Source organism: Acanthaster planci, linkage group LG01, assembly GCF_054643075.1.
Source record: "Acanthaster planci isolate LZ-2023a linkage group LG01, COTS_SCS, whole genome shotgun sequence".
In the NCBI taxonomy this organism is placed as follows: domain Eukaryota; kingdom Metazoa; phylum Echinodermata; class Asteroidea; order Valvatida; family Acanthasteridae; genus Acanthaster; species Acanthaster planci.
The window spans coordinates 9986499-10009600 of record NC_141777.1 but is presented as its reverse complement, the minus strand read 5'-3'; the positions used below and the strand labels follow the sequence as shown (position 1 = coordinate 10009600).

General features: G+C 43.9%; 2 protein-coding genes across 5 annotated transcripts in view; one reads left to right on the top strand and one right to left on the bottom strand.

The window, feature by feature from the left end:
• LOC147800320 (ATP-binding cassette sub-family B member 10, mitochondrial-like) lies at positions 1–18402 on the top strand. 2 transcript variants are annotated; one of them, XM_087135104.1, is made up of 13 exons: positions 5–1446; positions 2336–2551; positions 4014–4216; positions 4659–4793; positions 7147–7293; positions 7922–8057; positions 9355–9450; positions 10171–10380; positions 10810–10889; positions 11706–11886; positions 15361–15439; positions 16129–16363; positions 16818–18402. In XM_087135104.1, the coding sequence occupies exons 1-12, from the start codon at positions 1065–1067 to the stop codon at positions 16355–16357; spliced, it is 2094 nt and encodes a 697-aa protein (XP_086991230.1). In that variant the 5' UTR covers positions 5–1064; the 3' UTR covers positions 16358–16363; positions 16818–18402. The 2 variants fall into 2 exon arrangements, with proteins under 2 accessions (XP_086991223.1, XP_086991230.1); XM_087135097.1 differs by having other exon boundaries at positions 1–1446; positions 16129–18402.
• LOC147800319 (uncharacterized) overlaps positions 18241–23102 on the bottom strand; it is a 21910-nt gene continuing 17048 nt past the window's right edge. For all 3 annotated transcript variants that reach the window (XM_087135071.1, XM_087135074.1, XM_087135078.1), the window contains exon 15: positions 18241–22534. In XM_087135071.1, the coding sequence (XP_086991197.1) occupies positions 22185–22534 (350 nt within the window). In that variant the 3' untranslated portion in view covers positions 18241–22184. The remainder of the gene's footprint in view (positions 22535–23102) is intronic.

Below are 23102 nucleotides of genomic sequence, written 5' to 3'. Positions count from 1 at the left end.
CAAACCCTCGAAGTAAAGGTATACTTGTAGCCATGTCCATGGTCGGTGTCTAACTGTCAGCACACAACTGGCAAATTCGAATTTACGTGTATTCAAGAAACAAACAAGCCATTTTTGAATAACAAGGAAAAAAAGTGGGGGGTTTCCTTCTTCTGTCGCCCCTATGTCTTCTACATTTCAACACGAAGTTTTACAAAAATGAACACACTTATTTTTAAATTGTGTGGCAAAAGATGGTTCCAAAATAACACGGGGTCGGCATTTCAGTATCGTGTGACGAAATCAAACACTTGAATTCCTGGCTGAAGAATGCATGCTTTAATTTAATGAAACAACTGCTGAAATTGTATAGCAAATGCAAGTGCGCCGAGTCGAATTCTTTGGATGAATTTGGGAATAAAAGTCGAACGTTATGTACAGATATATTAATGAAAAACATAATGGATAGTGCATTTTTGTCGCTCATAATGACACAGTTTCAGTGGTTTATCAAAGATAGTACTGCGGTGCCCCCCCCCCGCAGCTCTGGGGTACCTATTGGTGGCGCCATTCATAGCCTCAACTAGATCATGCACCCAAGTCTTATGAAACCCAGCGCTAATGTTACGTTATGCCGTTGTATACAGCATGTAATTGTTTGTACTACAGGTACTTTAAGTATCGTCAGGCCGTTACTGTACGATAGTAGTAGTACTTGCTTGCAAGTTGCTAGGTCAAGCATGCCGGATGCCATGGCAAGGGCCTTCCTAACGTTAGTTTAGTTAATCCATGCTTGGTCAGACGGTAGTCTTTACTGTGTCTACTTTCAATGCTTTCGCAGTTTCGGGGCTAGCCTACATAAAATTTAATACCGTGAAACCTAGGCCCCAGCCAGAAGAATTAAGAAAAGAAATTCTTTCAGTTTCATGTGTGCCGGTAACCCTTCCGGGTCAGCCTACATCATCAGATCATTGGCATGATTGATTGGAATTTGTTGAACTTGAATGAACTTGAAGAACAACATTTAACAATAGGGCCTATAAACAGTCATAATAGCGAACATTACTCTGGCCTGAGGAGTCACAATGTATGCGTCAACACTTCTACTCTGTGCACGTGGTAAGCGGTGCATCGTCAGACTGTTACAGAATGGGATGTTTGTTCAAAGTGTGCCCAGATGGCAGGCTGTCAGTGTCAGAGGAATCCAGTCCGTCAAGCTTTCTAAATCGTCATCATTATCGAGAATGCTATCACAGCATTTTACACGCAGGCCTAGCCCTATAACGAAACAGTTGCCCTTCACAATCTGTGCGGGCTCTTGGAGGACGTATTCATCATCCGAAGACAAATCGGGGTTAGACTCATCACTTACCACACAGGAGCTTACGACGAAAGCTATGGTGCCTAAACTGTCTGAAATGAGCAGGCTGATGTCTCTAGCTAAACCGGAGGCAACACGATTAAGTGGTAGGTAACCTGTCCACGGCTTAAAAAGTTGGGCTCTCTACTTACATGTAAAATATTCTAGTAAGAACCCACAAGGTGCTAGAATGTTATGTACCTGTCTAAACAAATACCACACTTGGGCCATTTTCCAATACTTGACTTGGTCTCTGTTTCAGGTTTTGTCTCCAAAATCAATCCCTGATTGTGGACCTAAAGCATTCGAATTAAATTGAAGTAGGGCCTAGGCCTACTGTAAGTAATATTTTGCTCTTTTGCACTTCTGCATCTGGTTTGATATTCCTTTGGCACTATTCTACCCGTACTCACAATTGGGCATGGAGGTAACTTCAAAATCCGGTGGTCAAAAAAACCTGAAGGAGTGTTATACGGTGACAAAGTTAAGTATTGAAAAATGGCCATGTAATCATGTGTATTCACTGTATGTTGGATGGAGAGAACTGGTACCTTGGATAGCTCATACAGTTTTGTGCATGAAGGACTCATGGTCCCTTTCAGAAGTACTGTTGAACAAAGGAGGGATGAGCAAGAAACTAGACAAGAAGGCAAGACCCTAAAAGGTTATCAATGGAGGGCAGGTTTGAACGGTGAATAATTAATGTGCATGTTCTCGTAACAACAATTTGACGGCCCTTTGGTACGGACTCATGTACGCACATATTCGTGCACATTTTGCGTAGGACCTACACAAAAGCTACAGAGCATTTGCCACCAATTTGTTTGAACATAGTCTTTGCGTGGTGGGGGGAGTCAGATAGGTAAACACAAATGATTGAAAACTTTCCACTGGTTTGCCTCTTCTTCCCAATGAGAGTGCACCCCAACTAACTTGTTACATAACCAGTTATCCCCAAATTGGTGTCATTGTTCTCTTTATATATCCACCAATCAGTGGCCATAGTTCTGCTGGCCTTCTCGAGCGGTGTGACCATGTCCGTGCCCTTTGCCTTGGGCAAGGTCATCGATGTCATCTACAGTGGCTCATACAGTGGTGTCGGCAGCGGCGACATGATGACCAACCTCACGTATCTGTGTGGCATCCTGTCCACCGTGTTCCTGCTGGGAGCAGGCGCCAACTTCGGCCGAGTGTATCTGATGTACACGTCGGGTATGCAAAACAATTTTTTTTACTTACTGTAGCAGAGGGTTCTGGGGGGGGGACCTGTGAACAATGATCCAGGGTAAATTTCATGGGGAGGCACCCAAAGGTGATGAACTGTGGCATTGACACAGGTTGTGTACATTTCATAAAAACAGGCCACATCAAATTTGACAAGTTGTGGCTGTTGTTTATGAAGTTGAGGGAGTTAGATCCTAACCAGACGCACCTCACTAGAAGTTTTGATGCCCTTCCAATGTATGGTGGTGGTCCTTTGTATTCGAAGATGACGTCATCGTTTTGTAACTCGATGAAACCGGAGATGACTGCGCAGACCAATGTTGGTTGCGCAGAGTCTAGAACAATAGGGGCACTGGAAGCCAGTCGTCATCCTAGGCTGGCTGTTTCGCTTATGGTGGCATTTATCTCTCGCTACGGTCAGGCGTTGTCGACGAGCTTCCTCAAACCTGGAGCTGGCCTTGAGAGGTCTGTTGCTGGCATTGGACTCTAGGTCTTTTGGTTGTATATTGAACAGCAGGAGGTTGGATTTAACGCAGTCCTTAAACCTCTTTTTGGCCTGCCCTGCTTACGTCTTCCACACGCCAGTTCACTATACATTAGGTATCTGGACATCCGGTGCTCCTCCATGCGAATAACGTGCCCTGCCCATCTCAACTGGGCCTTGATGAGCACTGATTCTATTCTGTTAGAATTCGCACAGTCGAGGACCTCCAGATTAGTTACGCGGTCTTGCCACTGGATGCCAAAGATGGAGCAGAGAGCACACATGTGGAAGTTCTCCAGCTTCTTAATGTGCCTGCGATATGGTGTCCAAGATTCGCATCCATAGAGGAGAGAGGGGAGAACCACGGCGTTGTAGACTTTGAGTTTTGTCATTAGGTGAATGTTGTGTTGGTTCAGGACTCTATTGCGGTGCCTCCCTAGTGCTTGACTTGCTTTACTGATGCGGGTGTCTATCTCCTTGTCGAGGGAGCCATCGTCTGAAATGGTGCTGCCTAGATACTTGAAACTCTGGACATTGGAGAGCTGGGTGCCGTCGATGGAGGAGGAGAGTCGTCGTTAGGAGCAGGCTGGTGGAGCACTTTGGTCTTGCTGAGACTGATTGTCAGGCCGAACAGCTTAGAGGCCTCTGAGAAGCGGTCCAGCATGAATTGCTGGTCAGAGGCAGTGTGGGCCATCAGTGCACAGTCATCGGCAAACAGTGCATCCTGAAAGAGGTCGTAGTGGCACCTGGTTTTGGCAGTGAGGAGACAGAGATTGAAGAGGGAACCATCCAGATGATAACGGATGGAAACTCCCTTTTTCAGGTCACGGACGGCATGAGACAGCATTTGGGTGAAAAAGATGTTGAACAGGACTGGTGCCAGAACGCAGCCCTGCTTTAGTCCATTGCTGATTGCAAATGTCCTGATTGCAAATGTCAAATTGTGAATGTCCTGTTTTTTCCTAGGGGAGCGTGTGATCAAACGTTTACGGGAATCCATCTTCAACTCTGTCGTGAAGCAGGAGATTGCCTTCTTTGACAAGACTCGGACTGGGGAGCTCGTGAATAGGCTGTCCACAGACACGACTGTCATTGGGAATGCAGTGACAACCAACATCTCAGATGGATTGAGGGCCCTTGCCCAAGCCATAGGGGGTGTGGGCATGATGGTAAAATAGAATCAGGTCTTCAGTTGTCTGGGGCTGTTGTGTAGGGGAAAACTGTTATTGGTTTGTCCTGCAGTCTGTTGATATTTTTAAACTTATTTTAAGAAGCTGACTGATATCTGTTTGGATCTGTGAACAAGTGATCAGTCTATTGACTGATTGATTGGTTATTTCATCAATCAATTGCTTTTTCAGTTGGTACATAGATGAGCTGATTCACCAATTGATCTATTCGTTTATTGATAAATCAGTTGATTTTTTTGGTTGTTGTTGACAAATCAATTTTATGCAGGGTTCATGTGAATAAATTTGACTAATTTGTGTCTTTGTGTGATGGGTAATCTTAAGCCTTTCATACAGTTGAATACACTTGTCAATTTTGTCATGTGACTAAGTTTAATAATATGCCCCCGTTTCTTCCCTCCATTCTGCTGCCTTTTTACAGTTTTACACCTCAGTCAAACTGGCTACCATTGTCATCAGCATAGTGCCCCCTGTGGCCGTCATCGCTGTCATCTACGGCAGATTCCTTCGCAAGATCTCCAAGCAAGTGCAGGACTCACTGGCCAAGTCTACCGAAGTAAGGCCGCATCAGAATCACTTGGCTGCGGCTTGAAATTACGCAAACTCTGTTGGAAGTGGCTGCAGCCACTACTGCAGACTGGTGTGTAATTTCATGCCGCGGTCAAGTAATTTGGAAATGCCAACAGTGATTTCTGGGAATGGGCATTGCAAGGAGGGTAAAGAGTTGAAACAGGGAACCAAACAAGTAAAGATAGGATGAAAGAGGCAAAAAAGGGCAATTAAAAACACCAAATTGCTCGAAAATACACTATTCAAAAAAAGTTTAAGACCACTTTTTATTTTGCGTATACGTTTTGTGATAAGAGCTATTGTGCTGCTGAAAATAAATCAATACAACTGTCCTGAATGACCTCAAACACACCGTAATCAATATCACATGTGGTTGGTTTCACTTGTTGCATAATGTCTCTTGCATCATTGCACATCCTGAAATGTGGGCTTTTAGGGTATCAGCTGACCACATGAAGTGGTACAAAAGTGGGTACAAGAGCATTTTCTGTCATTGGTCTCCACAATCAGACAGCTTACAGCAGCAACACCAAGATGCCACCAAAGTGAAGCAGAGATTGCTAGAGCCCTAGGGATGCTGGAAGCTAGCTTCAGTCATCAGCAGAGCAAACCAATGACACCTTGAGACAGGGCTGTACTCAGAGAGACCCTGCAGTGGCTGACTAGCCACAACAACCCCAAAAGATGGTCGCTACTTGATGAATCTCTGCCTCCACAACTGCTTCCACAGTGCACCTCAACTCAATAATGACTTCGCTGCTGCCACTGGAGTGACTGTTTCCACTCAAATAATCCGTAATCGACTTAACAGAGCCAATATGCATGCCAGAAGGCCAGTGCAGTTTGTCCGACTCACAGAAGAATCTGTCTCAACTGGGCTCAGGGGCATAATGGATGGACCCAACAGCAGTGGTGTGGTGTTCTGTTCACAGATGAGAGCAGATTCTCCCTCGACCACAATGATGGACGTGTGAGAGTCTTGAGGCGAGCAGGAGAGAGATTTGCCAAACCCTGTATTGCAGAACATGACCCTTATAGAGGAGGCAGCATCATGGTGCTGGAGGCATCGCCTTTGGCAACCGTACTCGTCTCTGCGTGGTCCCAGGGAGGGCAATGACAGGAGTGAGATACAGGGATGAAGTCCTTGAACCAGTCACACTGCCATTCGCAGAAAATGCGGGGGGAAATTTCATTGTCATGGATGATAATGCCCGTTCCCACCAAGCAAAGGTGGTGACACAGTTCTTGGAGAACCATGAGATCGAGCGCATGGACTGGCCAGAGAATTCCCCAGACTTGAATCCCCAAGAACATGTCTGGGACATGATGGGGAGGAGTATCGAGCAGCTGGATGCACAGCCACATGGACTGCAGCATCTGGGTGTGGCTCTGGAGGCTGCATGGGATGCGCTGGCCATCAGAGATGTCGATTGCCTCATTAACTCCATCAGACAGCGGTGCGAAGCCATTATTGCTGCTAGAGGAGGCCATACTCGCTATTGAGCCGATTGAAAGACATTCAGTCTGAAAATTTTCAAAAAATTGTCATTTGACTTTTCTCTGAAACTGTCCATTTTGAGATTGCCCAAGTTCTCATCATGAAAATGTGCATTTAATGTTTTGAAGAATTTTTTAGTTTTTTAATCCAATGAAAATACCATCTAGACTAACAAAAAGTGAAAGAACTAGATTTTCAGAAAAAAATTACAAGTAAAGAAAAAGTGGTCCTTAACTTTTTTTGAGTAGTCAGCGTATCTCAGAATAGAGCCCGCCTCCCACCACTAACGGTTTGTCAGCTTGCCACCGATGGATTCCTTGCCTCCCTGGAAAAAATCCTGGCAGCTCCCATGTACGTTTGTCCTTTGAACAGCTATGTAAGGATGAGGAAATCACCATCGGATATTGGTGCATTGTGCAGGAAATATTGAATGTGAAATCGACATTGCTTTTATTGCCAGTGCTACATGTATCTCCGAATGTTGTAGAGTATGGATTTGTGACGATTTGTGAGCTTCTGAAATTCAGAGCTCACTTCTTTGGACAACTTCCTCAACATGGTAAAGACAGAGGTATGACAAAGCAAAATGTGATGTGGTACTGTGGCACATGCATTTTGCTGTCCACAGAGCCTGCATGCAGTCAATGCCAACATTCCAAACAGAATATTTTGAAATAGTGCTGCAACAGTAGAAATCTCCAGGCCAGCATGCCTGTGCTGCACATTACTTAAACAAAATCATCCTGCTGTAGTTTTGTTACCAACCCTTGAACAGTGCTGTGAAATTGAAGCGATATTTCCAATATAACACAGCCTCATTGCATATCCTGTACATTGTCAGGTTGCTGAAGAAAAGATCAGCAGCATTCGTACCGTGCGGGCCTTCGCTCAAGAGAATCGAGAGAAACGGGCTTACTCCGACGCTGTACAACACGTGCTGGATCTGGCAACCAAAGAGTCCTTTCTGTGGGGAGCATTCTATGCAGTGGTAAGCCCATGGACTTACATCGCTTTGCCAGAACCCAGGGCACTTTGATTTGTACTTCCGGATCTGTCCTAAAGGCTGGTTCGGACTTCAGGCACATGTGCAAGCAAAGCAAACCTTGCATGCAGCGGAATTCATTTAAGCTACAATGTGTTTGTATTTTGCAAATTAGCAACAGGAATAATTGATTGGATTTGACGAACTTGAATTGTGTTCGCTTTGTCACTTTTGCTTGATATATGAACATGAGTTTTATGTATCTGAGACAAAATTGGACATTACTTTTGCCTGCAGTTCAGACGTACATTTACAAGTGGTGCAGGAACCAGCTAACCTGTAAAATTGTACGTAGGAACCCAGGTACCCAAATGGAAACCAGGTACCCAAATGGAAACCCATGTACCCAAATGGAAACCTGTTCCAAACTTTAAAACAAAAGGGGAAAAATCAAATTTTTATCTTTACCCAAGATGCTCCTTAACAACCTTTAGACATCACAAATAAAATGTGCCAGTTCGTCTTTAGTGGAGATTAAACAGTCAGTGAAATACTTACAGACAGGTTTCCGTATTGAGGAAAGATACGCTGGGTGTTAATGGTGTTCACCTTTGACTTGTGACCTCTCTGACAGATGGGCCTGTCCAGCAATTTGATCATCCTAGCCGTGTTGTATAATGGCGGCACCATGATGAGTGATGCTCAGATCACTGTGGGCAGCCTTTCCTCATTTCTGCTCTACGCTGCCTACGTCGGTATATCCGTTGGAGGTAGAGAACCATCAACATACACAGATAATCTACTGATCCAGATAATCCCATAGAAAATTCTCATCTGTACATTTATATATAACAGGTTTGCCCTTATCCAATGTATATTAATAAGCACTGTATGCTCAGTGCTTGTCCGAGAGATTGTGAAAAAAACCTCACAAGCTTACTCGGGTGGGACTCGAACCCACGACCTCCTGCTTACTAGTGCAGATGTCTTAACCACTCGACCACCGAGCTTGCCGGGATCGGCTGGCCGGTCCGAGTCAAATGAAGCAGCGGGTACCGCGAACTATTTTCAAGATGTATTTTTGCGTTGGGGAGATGTTAATTATATATAACAGGTTTGCGCTTACCCAACGTATATTAATAAGCACTGTATGCTCAGTGCTTGTCCGAGAGCTTGCGAAAAAAACCTCACAAGCTTACTCGGGTGGGACTCGAACCCACGACCTCCTGCTTACTAGTGCAGATGTCTTAACCACTCGACCACCGAGCTTGCCGGGATCGGCTGGCCGGTCCGAGTCAAATGAAGCAGCGGGTACCGCGAACTATTTTCAAGATGTATTTTTTTTTGCGTTGGGGAGATGTTAATTATATATAACAGGTTTGCCCTTACCCAACGTATATTAATAAGCACTGTATGCTCAGTGCTTGTCCGAGAGCTTGCGAAAAAAACCTCACAAGCTTACTCGGGTGGAACTCGAACCCACGACCTCCTGCTTACTAGTGCAGATGTCTTAACCACTCAACCACCGAGCTTGCCGGGATCGGCTGGCCGGTCCGAGTCAAATGAAGCAGCGGGTACCGCGAACTATTTTCAAGATGTATTTTTGCATTGGAGAGATGTTAATTATATATAACAGGTTTGCCCTTACCCAACGTATATTATGTACATCTGTACATTATTATGCTTTAAAGTAAAACATCGGGCAGATCTTGTTTGAACTTTAACTTAGCACTCTTTTCAAACTAACATTTATGGCCTGTTTCTTGTTTTTTTGTTTCTCTCGGCTAATACTGCAAAGTATCTATTCCTTACAACCTACTACTTTTTCTTGCTGAAATATTAATGTGCAACAAAAACTATATTTAAAAATATTCCAGAGGGCACACAACTTTGCCCTTCTAAGCTTTGACAGTCAGTACCGTTGTATAAGAATTGAAAGGGATGTCTGACTGACAGACTGCATTTCTGCAAATTGATTTATTTCTTAAACTAAAGCCTAACTCATCAATATTTTCTTGTACAGCATCATATTTGTTTTTTTTTTTTTGTTGTTGTTGGGTGGGTTAGGCATCAGTTCTTTCTATTCGGAGCTGATGAAGGGTCTTGGGGCAAGCACACGGCTCTGGGAGATCTTGGACAGGAAGCCAGCCATTCCTCTCTCAGGTAAGGATGTCAGAGGTTGCTGACTTTGAGTCACCACTCCGAGACAAAAGCCAGGGCAGTTTCAGATGACCACAGCAAGACTTGTCAAATCCAACTCCCGGTCCTTGTGTAGAGGGAGAGTGTTCAAATGAACTTTACCTACCCTCCCACTCATCCATCAGATTAACATGCTTGCAATATTGACCTTGGTGTCACAAAGGTTTGGGACTACATTACAAACACGGTGCTCGTAGTACTGCGCAACAAACCTTTTGGTGTAATAAAAATGGACTTCCACAGCCTTGGCCTCCTTCACGGGCCAGCCATCTGGAATTGAAAGGGAGGCAATCCCTGTAAATGTTTCTTAAAACATACCATAAAAAGTTGAAACATTGATGATAAACTACGGATGAATTATACATGTAGATGACTGTCCTTGGGTAAAAAGACCTTTCTCCTCGTCTGTTCAAATGCTTCAAAGTGAGGCTGTACAGCAAAGTAGTCAGGTTCTCCCCCATTTTTGAGTGTTGTAATGAAGTAGAATCAGGGAACATGATGAAAAAATGCCATTTCAGGAATAAAGTCTAAATATGAAACATCATGACAGTGAGTGGTGTTTCTAGCTGCCAGCACAGGCCTTGGTCATTTATGTTTCAGTCGATCATACTTTTCCTGAAATCAACCTGAGACACAGTCCATTGTAAGCTGAAACCCCAACAAACTGTCCACCTCTGTCAACAGATGGTCTTGTCCCCAGTAGTTCGGCGCTCCAAGGGCACATCGATTTCAAGAATATCTATTTTGCCTACCCACTGAGGACTGACCAACCAATCTTTAAGGATTTGAGTCTCTCTGTGCCTGCTGGCTCCGTCACTGCCGTCGTCGGGTCGAGCGGATCAGGAAAGTCCACTCTCGGGTCCCTGCTGCTGCGATACTACGATGCAGACCAAGGTATGGCATTGCTCACTTGTTGCGTGTTTGCATTGGTTTATGTACAGACCAAATTTCGACCCAAATTAGCTGACCCATTAGGGAGCACCTCTTAATTTGGAATGGTCGGAATGGTTTTTTTTGGAATGCTGGGATCTCATTCTGAAACAGACAGCCGTTCCACCGGGGGCACAGCATTTTCAGTCCAGCACGGTCTGTGCTCAAAGTGAACCAGCATCCCAGAGAGAATGGTCCGACAAAATGCAAATGTTCCCTGCTTTTGAGTGGCTCTGTTATGTCTTTATATTGACTCGGGGCACAGATTTTCGCCTGGTTACATTTAATATCAGCGCTGTCCAACAGGTTTAAAAAAACCATTCTGCAAGCTAGTTGTTTCTCTGTTTTCCTGAAAATGAACCTGTCCTCCCCTGGCTTGTGTGTGTTGTGCAGGTCAGATTTTGCTGGACAGTACAGACATTTCAACGCTGAGCCCAGAATGGCTACGATGTCAGATAGGAACAGTCAGTCAGGTACACGCACATGTTTCTTCACAGGACTATATTTTTCATGTATGGAGCAGCTGATATTGAAAAGTTGCGGTATGTTTTTAGAAGGGTTGTCTTTGAAATTATCCGAAGAGAATTTGGAGTCACCCCAAAATGGAACTGGGTACCCTCAATTTAACGTTGACTGTCTGAGTGTCATGGCACTCCTCACAATCTAATGTTGAGAATGAGTCTGCCCTCTCAGCTGTGAGGAGTTTGAAAATGGGCTGGGTTTGGGTTAAAGGTTGAACATAATACAAACACTTGGACATACTCTCTGAGTCCTTGTTTCATTTTATTGGGCAGTTGAGGGAAAAATTCGTCAGATGGGTTGTCTTTGGAATAAACAGAGGAGAGTGTGGGTATTTAAATCCCATGAAAAATGAGCCTCCTATATTAGCTGTGTGGCTTTTTTAAATGGGCTCCTGAAGTTCTCATGAAGTGAGAGTAGAGTCCAAGTGCATGTGCACTGGTGGATCAGGGAGGGAGCCCAATAGCTAGGGACCATGCCCCCAGCCATTTTGTTCTTTGGTTTTTTTTAATGAGAGAAAAACAGTTTTCGGGGGCTATTCCCTATTCCTTTGACAACCGTATAAAAAGCCCCCAAGGTTAGCCTCACCCCTCAAAAAGGCCTCAAAAGTTTACATAAAGAAAAATGTTCCAAAACAATATTGGTCCCCTCCCTCCCCGTAAAACAAAGGTGTACAATTTTCAGTTTTTTATGATTAGCTAATGTGCATGCATGTGTAATTCTTGTAATTTATTATTTTTTTTTTTCATGTATGTGCATGTGGACTGCAGGAACCAATATTGTTCTCAACGACCATCGGGGAAAACATTGCCTACGGTGCCAACGACCCAGAATCGGTCACGTCGGAGGAGCTGGTGGCTGCAGCTCGGACGGCCAATGCCCTGGGTTTCATCCAGGCATTCCCTGATAAGTTTGACACGGTGGTCGGGGAGCGAGGCCTGATGCTCTCAGGTATGTGTGGCTCGTGTATTTACACAGGTTTCACGTGGGGCCTGATCTAAGGAAATGTTCCTCAAGTCACCAGATCCACTTGCGGGTTAAACATCCTTTAAAAAAAATCTTGCATGGTTTAAGTCAACAGCAGGCTTCAGTGTTTTCTATCCAAATAATGTTCATTTTTATCAGGATGCCAAACTGACTCATACATCAAAACAAAGAGCTCATTGTGCTCTTTCTAATGCGAATTATGGACTAACCTACACGTACAGGAAAAATGACCTTTAGGACTCATTTTGTGGGATCAGATCACTCACAGTTAGAGGGTAGATTGTTGAGATCTATTAAGTATATGGAAGTATACCTCTCATTTGTTAGTATGTTTGTTCTAGGTATGCTCTTCAGAAAATATACATGTAGAACCCATGCACCATATAGCTAGGGACCTCGCTTCCAAAGTCACAATACAAGCACATATTATTACTGAATTGCCAAGTGAGTTTCACTCTAGGCTATTTTTATTGGACGATTAAAAAAAAACTTAATCCACTCCGAGTGATCCCTTTTCACCACATCCATGGTTTGGAGCGTTTTACTGTTGGAGGCTTCTGACTCACTTCCCATCAGCAAATATACTGATAGATGTGAGGGGGACCACCATAAGGGATGGATAGCTCAGTTGGTGGATGAGCCAAGTATGGTGTTGCAAAAGAAGCAGGCTCATATGGAAGGGGGGACCAACATAAGGGATGTATAGCTCAGTTGGTGGATGAGCCAAGTATGGTGTTGCAAAAGTAGCAGGCTCATATGGAAGGGGGGACCAACATAAGGGATGTATAGCTCAGTTGGTGGATGAGCCAAGTATGGTGTTGCAAAAGTAGCAGGCTCATATGGAAGGGGGGACCAACATAAGGGATGGATAGCTCAATTGGTGGATGAGCCAAGTATGGTGTTGCAAAAGTAGCAGGCTCATATGGAAGGGGGGACCAACATAAGGGATGGATAGCTCAATTGGTGGATGAGCCAAGTATGGTGTTGCAAAAGTAGCAGGCTCATATGGAAGGGGGGACCAACATAAGGGATGGATAGCTCAGTTGGTGGATGAGCCAAGTATGGTGTTGCAAAAGTAGCAGGCTCATATGGAAGGGGGGACTAACATAAGGGATGTATAGCTCAGTTGGTGGATGAGCCAAGTATGGTGTTGCAAAAGTAGCAGGCTCATATGGAAGGGGGACCACCATAAGGGATGGATAGCTCAGTTGGTGGATGAGCCAAGTATGGTGTTGCAAAAGTAGCAGGCTCATATGGAAGCGGGGACCAACATAAGGGATGGATAGCTCAATTGGTGGATAGGCCTAGTATGGTGTTGCAAAAGTTGCAGGCTCATATGGAAGGGGGGACCACCATAAGGGATGGATAGCTCAATTGGTGGATAGGCCAAGTATGGTGTTGCAAAAGTAGCAGGCTCATATGGAAGGGGGGCCAACATAAGGGATGGATAGCTCAGTTGGTGGATGAGCCAAGTATGGTGTAAAAGCAGCAGGCTCATATGGAAGGGGGGACCAACATAAGGGATGGATAGCTCAGTTGGTGGATGAGCCAAGTATGGTGTTGCAAACGTAGCAGGCTCATATGGAAGGGGGGACCAACATAAGGGATGGATAGCTCAGTTGGTGGATGAGCCAAGTATGGTGTAAAAGCAGCAGGCTCATATGGGAGGGGGGACCACCATAAGGGATGGATAGCTCAGTTGGTGGATGAGCCAAGTATGGTGTTGCAAAAGTAGCAGGCTCATATGGAAGGGGGACCAACATAAGGGATGGATAGCTCAGTTGGTGGATGAGCCAAGTATGGTGTAAAAGCAGCAGGCTCATATGGAAGGGGGGACCACCATAAGGGATGTGTTGCTCAGTTGGTGGATAGGCCAAGTATGGTGTTGCAAAAGAAGCAGGCTCATATGGAAGGGGGGACCACCATAAGGGATGGATAGCTCAGTTGGTGGATAGGCCAAGTATGGTGTTGCAAAAGAAGCAGGCTCATATGGGAGGGGGGACCAACATAAGGGATGGATAGCTCAGTTGGTGGATGAGCCAAGTATGGTGTTGCAAAAGCAGCAGGCTCATATGGGAGGGGGGACCACCATAAGGGATGGATAGCTCAGTTGGTGGATGAGCCAAGTATGGTGTTGCAAAAGTAGCAGGCTCATATGGAAGGGGGGACCACCATAAGGGATGGATAGCTCAGTTGGTGGATGAGCCAAGTTTGGTGTTGCAAAAGTAGCAGGCTCATATGGAAGGGGGACCAACATAAGGGATGGATAGCTCAATTGGTGGATAGGCCAAGTATGGTGTTGCAAAAGTAGCAGGCTCATATGGAAGGGGGGACCACCATAAGGGATGTGTAGCTCAGTTGGTGGATGAGCCAAGTATGGTGTTGCAAAAGTAGCAGGCTCATATGGGAGGGGGGACCAGCATAAGGGATGGATAGCTCAATTGGTGGATGAGCCAAGTATGGTGTTGCAAAAGTAGCAGGCTCATATGGAAGGGGGGACCAACATAAGGGATGGATAGCTCAGTTGGTGGATGAGCCAAGTATGGTGTTGCAAAAGTAGCAGGCTCATATGGGAGGGGGGACCAGCATAAGGGATGGATAGCTCAGTTGGTGGATAGGCCAAGTATGGTGTTGCAAAAGTAGCAGGCTCATATGGAAGGGGGGACCAACATAAGGGATGGATAGCTCAATTGGTGGATGAGCCAAGTATGGTGTTGCAAAAGTTGCAGGCTCATATGGAAGGGGGGACCAACATAAGGGATGGATAGCTCAGTTGGTGGATGAGCCAAGTATGGTGTTGCAAAAGAAGCAGGCTCATATGGAAGGGGGGACCAACATAAGGGATGGATAGCTCATTTGGTGGATGAGCCAAGTATGGTGTTGCAAAAGTTGCAGGCTCATATGGGAGGGGGGACCAACATAAGGGATGGATAGCTCAATTGGTGGATGAGCCAAGTATGGTGTTGCAAAAGTTGCAGGCTCATATGGGAGGGGGGACCAACATAAGGGATGGATAGCTCAGTTGGTGGATGAGCCAAGTATGGTGTTGCAAAAGTAGCAGGCTCATATGGAAGGGGGGACCAACATAAGGGATGGATAGCTCAGTTGGTGGATGAGCCAAGTATGGTGTTGCAAAAGTTGCAGGCTCATATGGAAGGGGGGCCAACATAAGGGATGGATAGCTCAGTTGGTGGATGAGCCAAGTATGGTGTTGCAAAAGTAGCAGGCTCATATGGGAGGGGGGACCACCATAAGGGATGGATAGCTCAGTTGGTGGATAGGCCAAGTATGGTGTTGCAAAAGGAGCATGTTCATATTATGCTCTGACCAATTTCTTTATATCTGCATTATGAACAGTTGGCACATTAAGTAATTAAGTAAAACTCCAAGCGTTAAAGGATTCTCAGAGAAATCTTTCTTGTCCTCTTCCCTTGGCAGGGGGCCAGAAGCAGCGTATTGCTCTAGCCAGAGCAATTCTCAAGAACCCTAAGATTCTGATATTGGATGAAGCCACAAGGTACTAGAGACAGCATCTTGCATTGCTGGACCTGGCCTTTATTGCTACTTGGCTGAAAGGCTGCAGTCTGTCCATTCCACCGTTTGGTATTGTAGCTGTAAATGCACATGCCAGAGTCATTTCTGAAGATGAATTACACAATTTTCATGTGACCACTTCATTTCTCTTTCTTCCCCCAAAATGTGTAAAAACCACCAAAGTTTAACTTCACTCCTGATGTAGGACACAAAAGGCTACATGAAGAAATTCTAAATTTTTTTTGGCCCCTTGGAAAGTCCCCCCCCCCAAAAAACATTTTTTTCTATTCCTAACATTACACATTTTCCATGTTTGGACTTCCACAGCTTTTGAATTGAAGTTAGTATGATTTTTGCAGGAGTGAAATACACTCTTCTTTTTCCGTTTGCAAAACCCATCAATAGACCAGGCATAACAAGAGAATTATACATTACCTTTCTTATGTCTTGATGGGTATTTCCAAATTTTGGACATAAAGTCATGTCTCATTAAATTGTTCAAATACCAGTTAAAAATATTCTGTTTGAGGCAGAATACATGTAGTCAGGCTCTTTCCCATTTCAGAGTGATCAATACGTAAGGTGGCGATGGGGAGCAGGATCCAAAAGAGCCTTCTTGTTAATCAAGCCCTTATTGAACTGGTTCATTATTTCTGCTGTTGATTTTGACAGTGCCTTGGATGCAGAAAGCGAGTACCTGGTCCAGGAAGCACTGCAACGGCTAATGGTTGGCCGGACAGTCATCACCATCGCCCACCGCCTCTCCACCATCAAGCGGGCCGACAAGATCGCTGTGCTGGACAAGGGGAGTGTGGTGGAGCTGGGCAGCTATGAGGAGCTGATGAGGGTGGAAGACGGTGTCTTTCGGAAGCTGGTTGAGCGACAGACGGTCATGAACTGACGGCTTGTGAGCACTCTCTTTTTGTTTTGTATTTTGACTGAGAACCATGGGTGGCCTGTGTTTGAGGAGAGTGAATTATGCATGATTTAACTGGCATCGGTTGAGAGAGTGTGGCCTAGTGGTTAATCACTATTATGCTGTTATACCAGGCTTATACCAGGCATGGAATTGGTTTGGTCAAAAATACAGACTATTTTAAACAATACCCCAATCCCAGTCCTTTAAAAAGTTGCGCCTGGTGTCCTGACCCTTGGTGGTCCCTGGTGCAAGATTTGTGCAACATTTTCTTACCACGTCACCACTTCTTTGAAACTCAAAGCTTTAGTCGCGGAATATTTGTCACAATGCCCAGCATACTGGATTCACCAGAACATTTGTTCAAACATTCTGTGTTATCACACAGGAAATCCCTTTGTGTTGGCACATTTCATGTGAAGTAAGTTTTGTGACTCTTGACTAGGGCCGAGGGGTTCAAATCCAGCTGTTGTCTTGATGTTGTGTCCTTGGGCAAGCCACAAGGAGCTGATGAGGGTGGAAGATGGTGTCTTTCAGAAGCTGGTTGAGCAGCAGATGGTCATGAACTGACAACTAAGGTTTTTGACTCTTGACTAGGGCTGAGGGGTTCAAATCCAGTTGCTGTCCTTATGTTGTATCCTTGGGTAAGCCACTCCACCCCTACTTGCTTTTCTCCACCTGGGAGTATTCTTGGTCCAGAGTCTGGGTAAGAATGGGCCATTTTGAGTAATTGAGTGTGTGAAAATTCAACTGTCTCTTTGATTAAATGTTCTGTTATACAAAGTAACAACTTAAGCAGAAACAAAATCCAGTTTTTTTAAACAAATAAGTAAAAGCAGAAAACTTGAAGCAAAAGGACTTTTTAGCCTTATTGTTGGGCATATCGTTACCGTCACCACAAACTAATACAAAGAACTATTGCAAGCACCCTTTCCCAAGAAATTTGCAGTTTCCATGATTTCACGAAGTGACATACATAACTTATGAGAACATTCTTGTTTTCACGAAATGAAACCTTTAATTTTACAAGTTAAAAGATTTTACATTCTGTAATCCAGAAGTATAAGAAGGGATAATTCTTGTGAAACACTCGGCAGTATTTCTCTCTCAGCTGTACATCCAAAACATGCATATTAGCGTGCCAAGTGCACACACATACCTCCTCTTTGGTTTGTGAATCCTCAACTTTTGATGGTAGTTTTCATGAAGTGTACCAATCCAGGATTTCTGCATTAGTTCATGATGTCGGTGACGATATGCATTCTGCTGCCTTGAAGTTCATCTAAATGTGTTTTTAGAATGCACATACTTATATCGTGTTAGGTCAACTGTGGGAAGATGACAGGGTTTCCCCTCTGCTCCAGCACAGAACTTTTTGCAAATGGTCTTTCTCAACGTCACCAATATTCCTTGAACTTCTGCACTTGTGTACAGTGATGCAGAGAAACATGAACATTTTTGTGTGTCTGCTCAGAGCTATCACGGTAGCTTTCCTTTATAGTGCCGCTACCTCAGAACAACTGGCACAGCGGGTTAACTGTTGGTTGAGTTCATCACCAGTCATTTTTGGTGGTGTGTTTTTAGCTTATAATACAAATCAACAGCTGTTTTGACCAGGGATTTATAAGATGCCAAGGCGTTTACTAGTCAGTTCATTAGCAGTGTTTGAAATTGTCCGTGTACCTTAAGAAACAAAATGTTGACACTGATTTGTTTTAATTTCTCAGGAGGCGGGGGATGCTACCAGAATGAATAACAGGACGAGTTTGTAAACTGTAAACCAAGCAATTCGTTACAAGAAGGACTTCTTACTTTTTAATAATAATTGTTAGAGAACAACTGCAATAACTCCAACTAGAGTAGAGAAGTTGTTAAAACAAATGCAGTTCATTTTAATATTAGTTTTCATATAACATTACAGTTATAAAAAAAATGACAATTTTTTTAATTGATGAATGTATGCCCAGCAGCTGCATTTCCTGTGGAGAAATGAAGATTAGGAATAAAGAGTTTATGTCTAAAAGATTGGACATTGATAGCAGTTTCTCTTTTCATGATTTCATCTGGAATTCCCTATAAACATGAAGCATTACCCCCAAACTATCTGTTGTTCGCATAGTAATAACTAGAGACAGCACCACTTTTTCCTGCAATTCAGTTTCATTGATAATTTTCACTCTACAAATTACACAGGATGTGTACAGTTTTTAAAACAAACTTGTACATCAGTATTGTCATTCTGTGGTGACGATCTCTGTCCAGGATAAGCAGAGTGTTACGCATCAGTATGTAAACAACTCTCAAATAATAAAAGCTGCAGGACTGACATCCCAAGAAATAAAAGGGAAGTAGACAAATTCTCAGCCCGGCACTGGGATCTCTTTTTTACAGTTTACACAACAATAAATACATTATACACAGCCCAACTTCACCTTTTTATTGCATAATCATCTGCTTGCACACCTCGTGCAACTTTCTGTACAGCCATGGACTGAGATACTTGTCATTTCAATTCAATTGGAGACCCTCAGGTGAGGAGAATATTACAAAGTATCCATGACTGAAGTGTAAATCAAACAATTCTTGACTGCTGTGACGTGGGATATGTTTTAGCACCCTGAAGGATACCTGGAATCTCACAGCAGTCAGTAACTGTTAATTACACATTTGAACAAATTCTCATCATTTGATTCTGGGGGAGTTTATTATTCAGGCGTTGTATAAAAAGTTTCACATTTGTGCCGTGGAGCCTCATACTTCTCTCTATGCCACGGGTGAGATTCGTTGGGATTTATCCTGATTTCAGGTTTCTTTATCAGTATTTTCCTGCAATCAGGATTTTTCAAAAATTATTTATATCATCAAAGTGTTTTGTTTACGAAATGGTTTATAAATTGATATACATGTAAAACGCAAGAAATGGGTATTTTTGAGGGATGCCACCGGGCAAACAAATGCATACCATAGGCCCTACACTGCTGTGGTTCCCCTCTAAAGCTCTCTTTTTTTTATTCTTGAGGTTTTGACATGTTTGAGCCAGGGGATTCCTAAAAATAAGTGATCAATTTTTTCATCACGTACTGCCCCCCAACAAAAAAAACGTTGGGAGTACTGTGTCCAAAGTGTCAGCGCATTTAATTTCCTTTAAAAAAAAAAAAACAATCTGGCAATGCATACATGTGCATTGGTATTTTTTTGTATACATGTATACACAAAAATACCACAACAAGGCAAACAAGGAATTTGGAGAACACCCTCTCACTCGCACAGATTTCACCAATGTTACCTTCCATACAGGCCAAACTGACCGTAACAGAAAGAGGCAAGTGTTTGATCCGGAGTTCTTGACTTCCAGATGTGAGCACTTTCACTACTCCATCATTCAGGACCATTGAGAAAAAGTGGGTGACCTGAGTCCATAGCCTGGAATATCCTGGGTGCAGGATCCGACGAGGTGGAAGGTCATCCCAGGTATCTCCAGCGCAGGACTGTAAAATACTGTTGTACCCATGTCTCTGAACAACATGCACTATGCAATGAAGGGCATTCGGTCTTACAAGCAAAAACCATAATCGAATAACCATTCCATGGATAAAATTTCGATTTTAACAGGCATATTTTGGAGATCCTGTCTTGAAATGGCTTCTCAAAATATACATTATTCCAGATTTGTGTAAAGTACTGGCAATGATAGTTGCCTAGCGACGTGGCTCATATATTTTAACTTCCAAAGCTGTGTAAAAAATATTTGATATGTACAGTACAATTTCAATCTAAATTCATAGAATCACTAGGCCGCATCCAAACAGGTGAAGTGGACAGGATATCCTAATAGATTAATTAAGTTCCTCGTAGTAGTATCAAGTTACAATATTGCTGGCCTTATAAGCATCTCAATATATGTTTATTTTATCTTTTCACAGAAATCTCCATAAACCAGTACATATAGAAAAATGAATGCACGGAAAACCAGTGGTTTGATTGAAACAACATCGCACTGCTGCAGGAAGAGCATGGGTACAGCAAAAAGTGTTATATAAGTAAACACAACATGGCCAGGATTTACTAGTTCAATGTTCCAGAGGGAAGTTGGGTATTACATGTATTGTGCACTGGCATTAGTAAGAATCAGTGCACTCGACAGATGCATATAGCAACAATGGAAAGAGGACTCTCTGGTAGAGAGGTCGAGTCCTTTACAAGTCCTCAGACGTTCCTGCAAGCCCGTCACAAGTCCTCACAAGTTCCCCCAATTTGACCTCAAGTTATCCAGTCTCGAGTGAAATCACACGCTCTTCCAATGGACTGTGCAGAGTTATTCACACTGGTCGAGTTCGGGTGGCCTGTTCTTGACACAGGTTTCTTGTTCTCCGGCTCGAACGACGGGAACATGAATCAAGAACACTGTTCTCGGAACAGGATCACACACCACCACCTCGTCAGGGTTTTACAAGAATACACGAAAAAACTCGAGAGATTTTGATTTTTGAACAGCTGCAAAAAGTAGAGATGGCTTCCATAGCCATAAACAATGAGAAGTTTTGCAAAATTAATATTAATTATTTTACACAGAAATGAATGTTCCTGTTTATATAGAAAAGAATTCAGCCCATCCAAACGTTCACTCCCGAATAATGTAGCTTTCATGGACGCCGCCATGTTGCATGTCACTAACTTCCAGCGATAACCGGTTGTTTGTTCCCGGCGTTCGAGCGGCCGACCCACAAACAACAAATCGAGCTGTTCGTGAACATACGGGATCAAGCCGCCCGAACTCGGCCCCTGTTACTTTTTTCTGATCTCATCAAGAGACTTGTGCCTGGTCTTGTGAACGACTTGGGATGAACTCGACCACAACACTGCCCTCTTGTGATCGATACTGGCCAGAAGGGCACTGGAGTGTGCTGGTACTGGAAGAATGCCACGACATCCCGTGGAAGAAATTTTCACAGCTTAAGTAACAAGGCAGATAAATTTGTTAAAAACAACTGGTCATAAAACTGTGACACTGCGGTGAAAAAGGAACAACAGTCAAGCCCTAACCATTTATATGGGATCCAGTTATTAAGTTTCATTTTAGCTTGCATTTTTACTTTTCAGACCAGCAAGGGCCATCAGATGGCAAAAACACTTGTCCATGCTTATCAGCATGCTCATCATGTGACTGTGTTTCAGCCAATTGGGAAGTGATTGGACCAATCAGGAACACAAGACAGAGACTCTATCATTGGCACCTCTCCAGGCAATGAAGGGAGCCTAGGTTTTTGATGCATTAGCTCATGCTTTAAATATCTAACAAATTACTTTTAGTAGCAATCCCGACTCTCAAAGCATTATTGCTTGGAACCTTTTCAAATTATGCACTCTCTGTACACTTAACCTTTCAAGGATCATCAAGGACATCAAGCCCCATGCAAAATAATGGCAGATGCGACAGCCTTTCTGTTAGTCTTCAAATCCTCCAAAATTCCTCGGAAGGATCTCAAGGGTTATAGGGTGAGACACGTCTCGTAAAAAATTAGACCTACGGTCCTTGATTCTCCAATATCAGTATAATTTTTCACACGACCGAGTGAGTTCATGTCAAAGAGAAGTGGTTTCAGGTGTACATTTGCGGTTCAGGGTAGTTGTGAGGTTCTGCATTGACCCATGGGGAAACTCAAAACCTCAACACTCACAAAAGAGTAACTGCTGCATTGTGCTACCACAATCTTAGTCTTGTTACTCAACTTTACAATGCAAACCTTCAAATCCTACTTCAGATTGCAGTGGGAAATCTCAATCGACTTTAGGAATGTCCATCAAATTAGTTTTAGTTGTCCGGCTCATTCAAAACCCTGAGGACGTCAAACCTCTCGATTTTCCTCAGGGCTGCCTTGAGGTCATCCACAGTGACAGGCTGTGGCTTGGACTTGAGCCACTCAATCAGGCTGTCCGTCGGGGAGAAGTTGCCCTGGCCTGACATCATGCCTTTCCAGTAGTTGATGAGCTCAGGGGGCACCCCGAAGTGGCTGGCCAGGTCACGCCAGTCTGATATGGCCACCTTCATGGGATCCAGTCGGATGAGCAGGCCCTTGACGGTAGGCCTGGCCAGCGTGCTCAGGGGGGTCCCGCCTGCTGCCTCTGGGTTATTCCCTGGCTGGGAGGAGGCGCTACTTTCTCCTGGGGTGGGGGAAGATGAGGAGACAGATGGAGATAAGAAATTTATCAGTTTGGGCAAAATGGTGGACATATAAAAGGTTTCCTTAGTTCAGTTGGAAATAAATTACTTTATTTGAATTACCACAGTACCACACGGTGGAATCCACTAACATATCCTCAATGAACATTTAGAAATTGCGGCATTTTTTTCAAAACCTGAGATCTCTGAGCTGCTGGTCCAAGAGTAGGTTTTAAATATTATTCTGACATGTATACAACTATAACATATCATCCCCTGAAGAAAGACATTAACAAAAATGGGAAAAACCACTAGGTGGCAAATGTGGCGGCCTTATTTTACAGGAACTGGTGTAGACGTTGAATACACTAGTTTGTGTGGACGTTACAGAAATTGGCAACGATTGCCATAGGTGTTACAGATGCTGGAACAAGCATTTCCGAATTGGTGAAAGGTGTTACAGAATTTAATCCAGCCTTGAAGAATTGTGTGGTGCATCCTACACATCTGAGAGGCAACCATGTTTCATGAGGCAAATGACCCGCAAGGCAACGTTGGGGTGATGAAATG

Coding starts and splice junctions, on each gene's coding strand:
- LOC147800320 (XM_087135097.1), top strand. CDS start 1,065: ATGTATGCGTCAACACTTCTACTCTGTGCACGTGGTAAGCGGTGCATC. Junction 8,058..9,354: donor CGTCGGTATATCCGTTGGAG/GTAGAGAACCAT, acceptor TGGGTGGGTTAG/GCATCAGTTCTTTCTATTCG. Junction 10,381..10,809: donor ATACTACGATGCAGACCAAG/GTATGGCATTGC, acceptor TGTGTTGTGCAG/GTCAGATTTTGCTGGACAGT.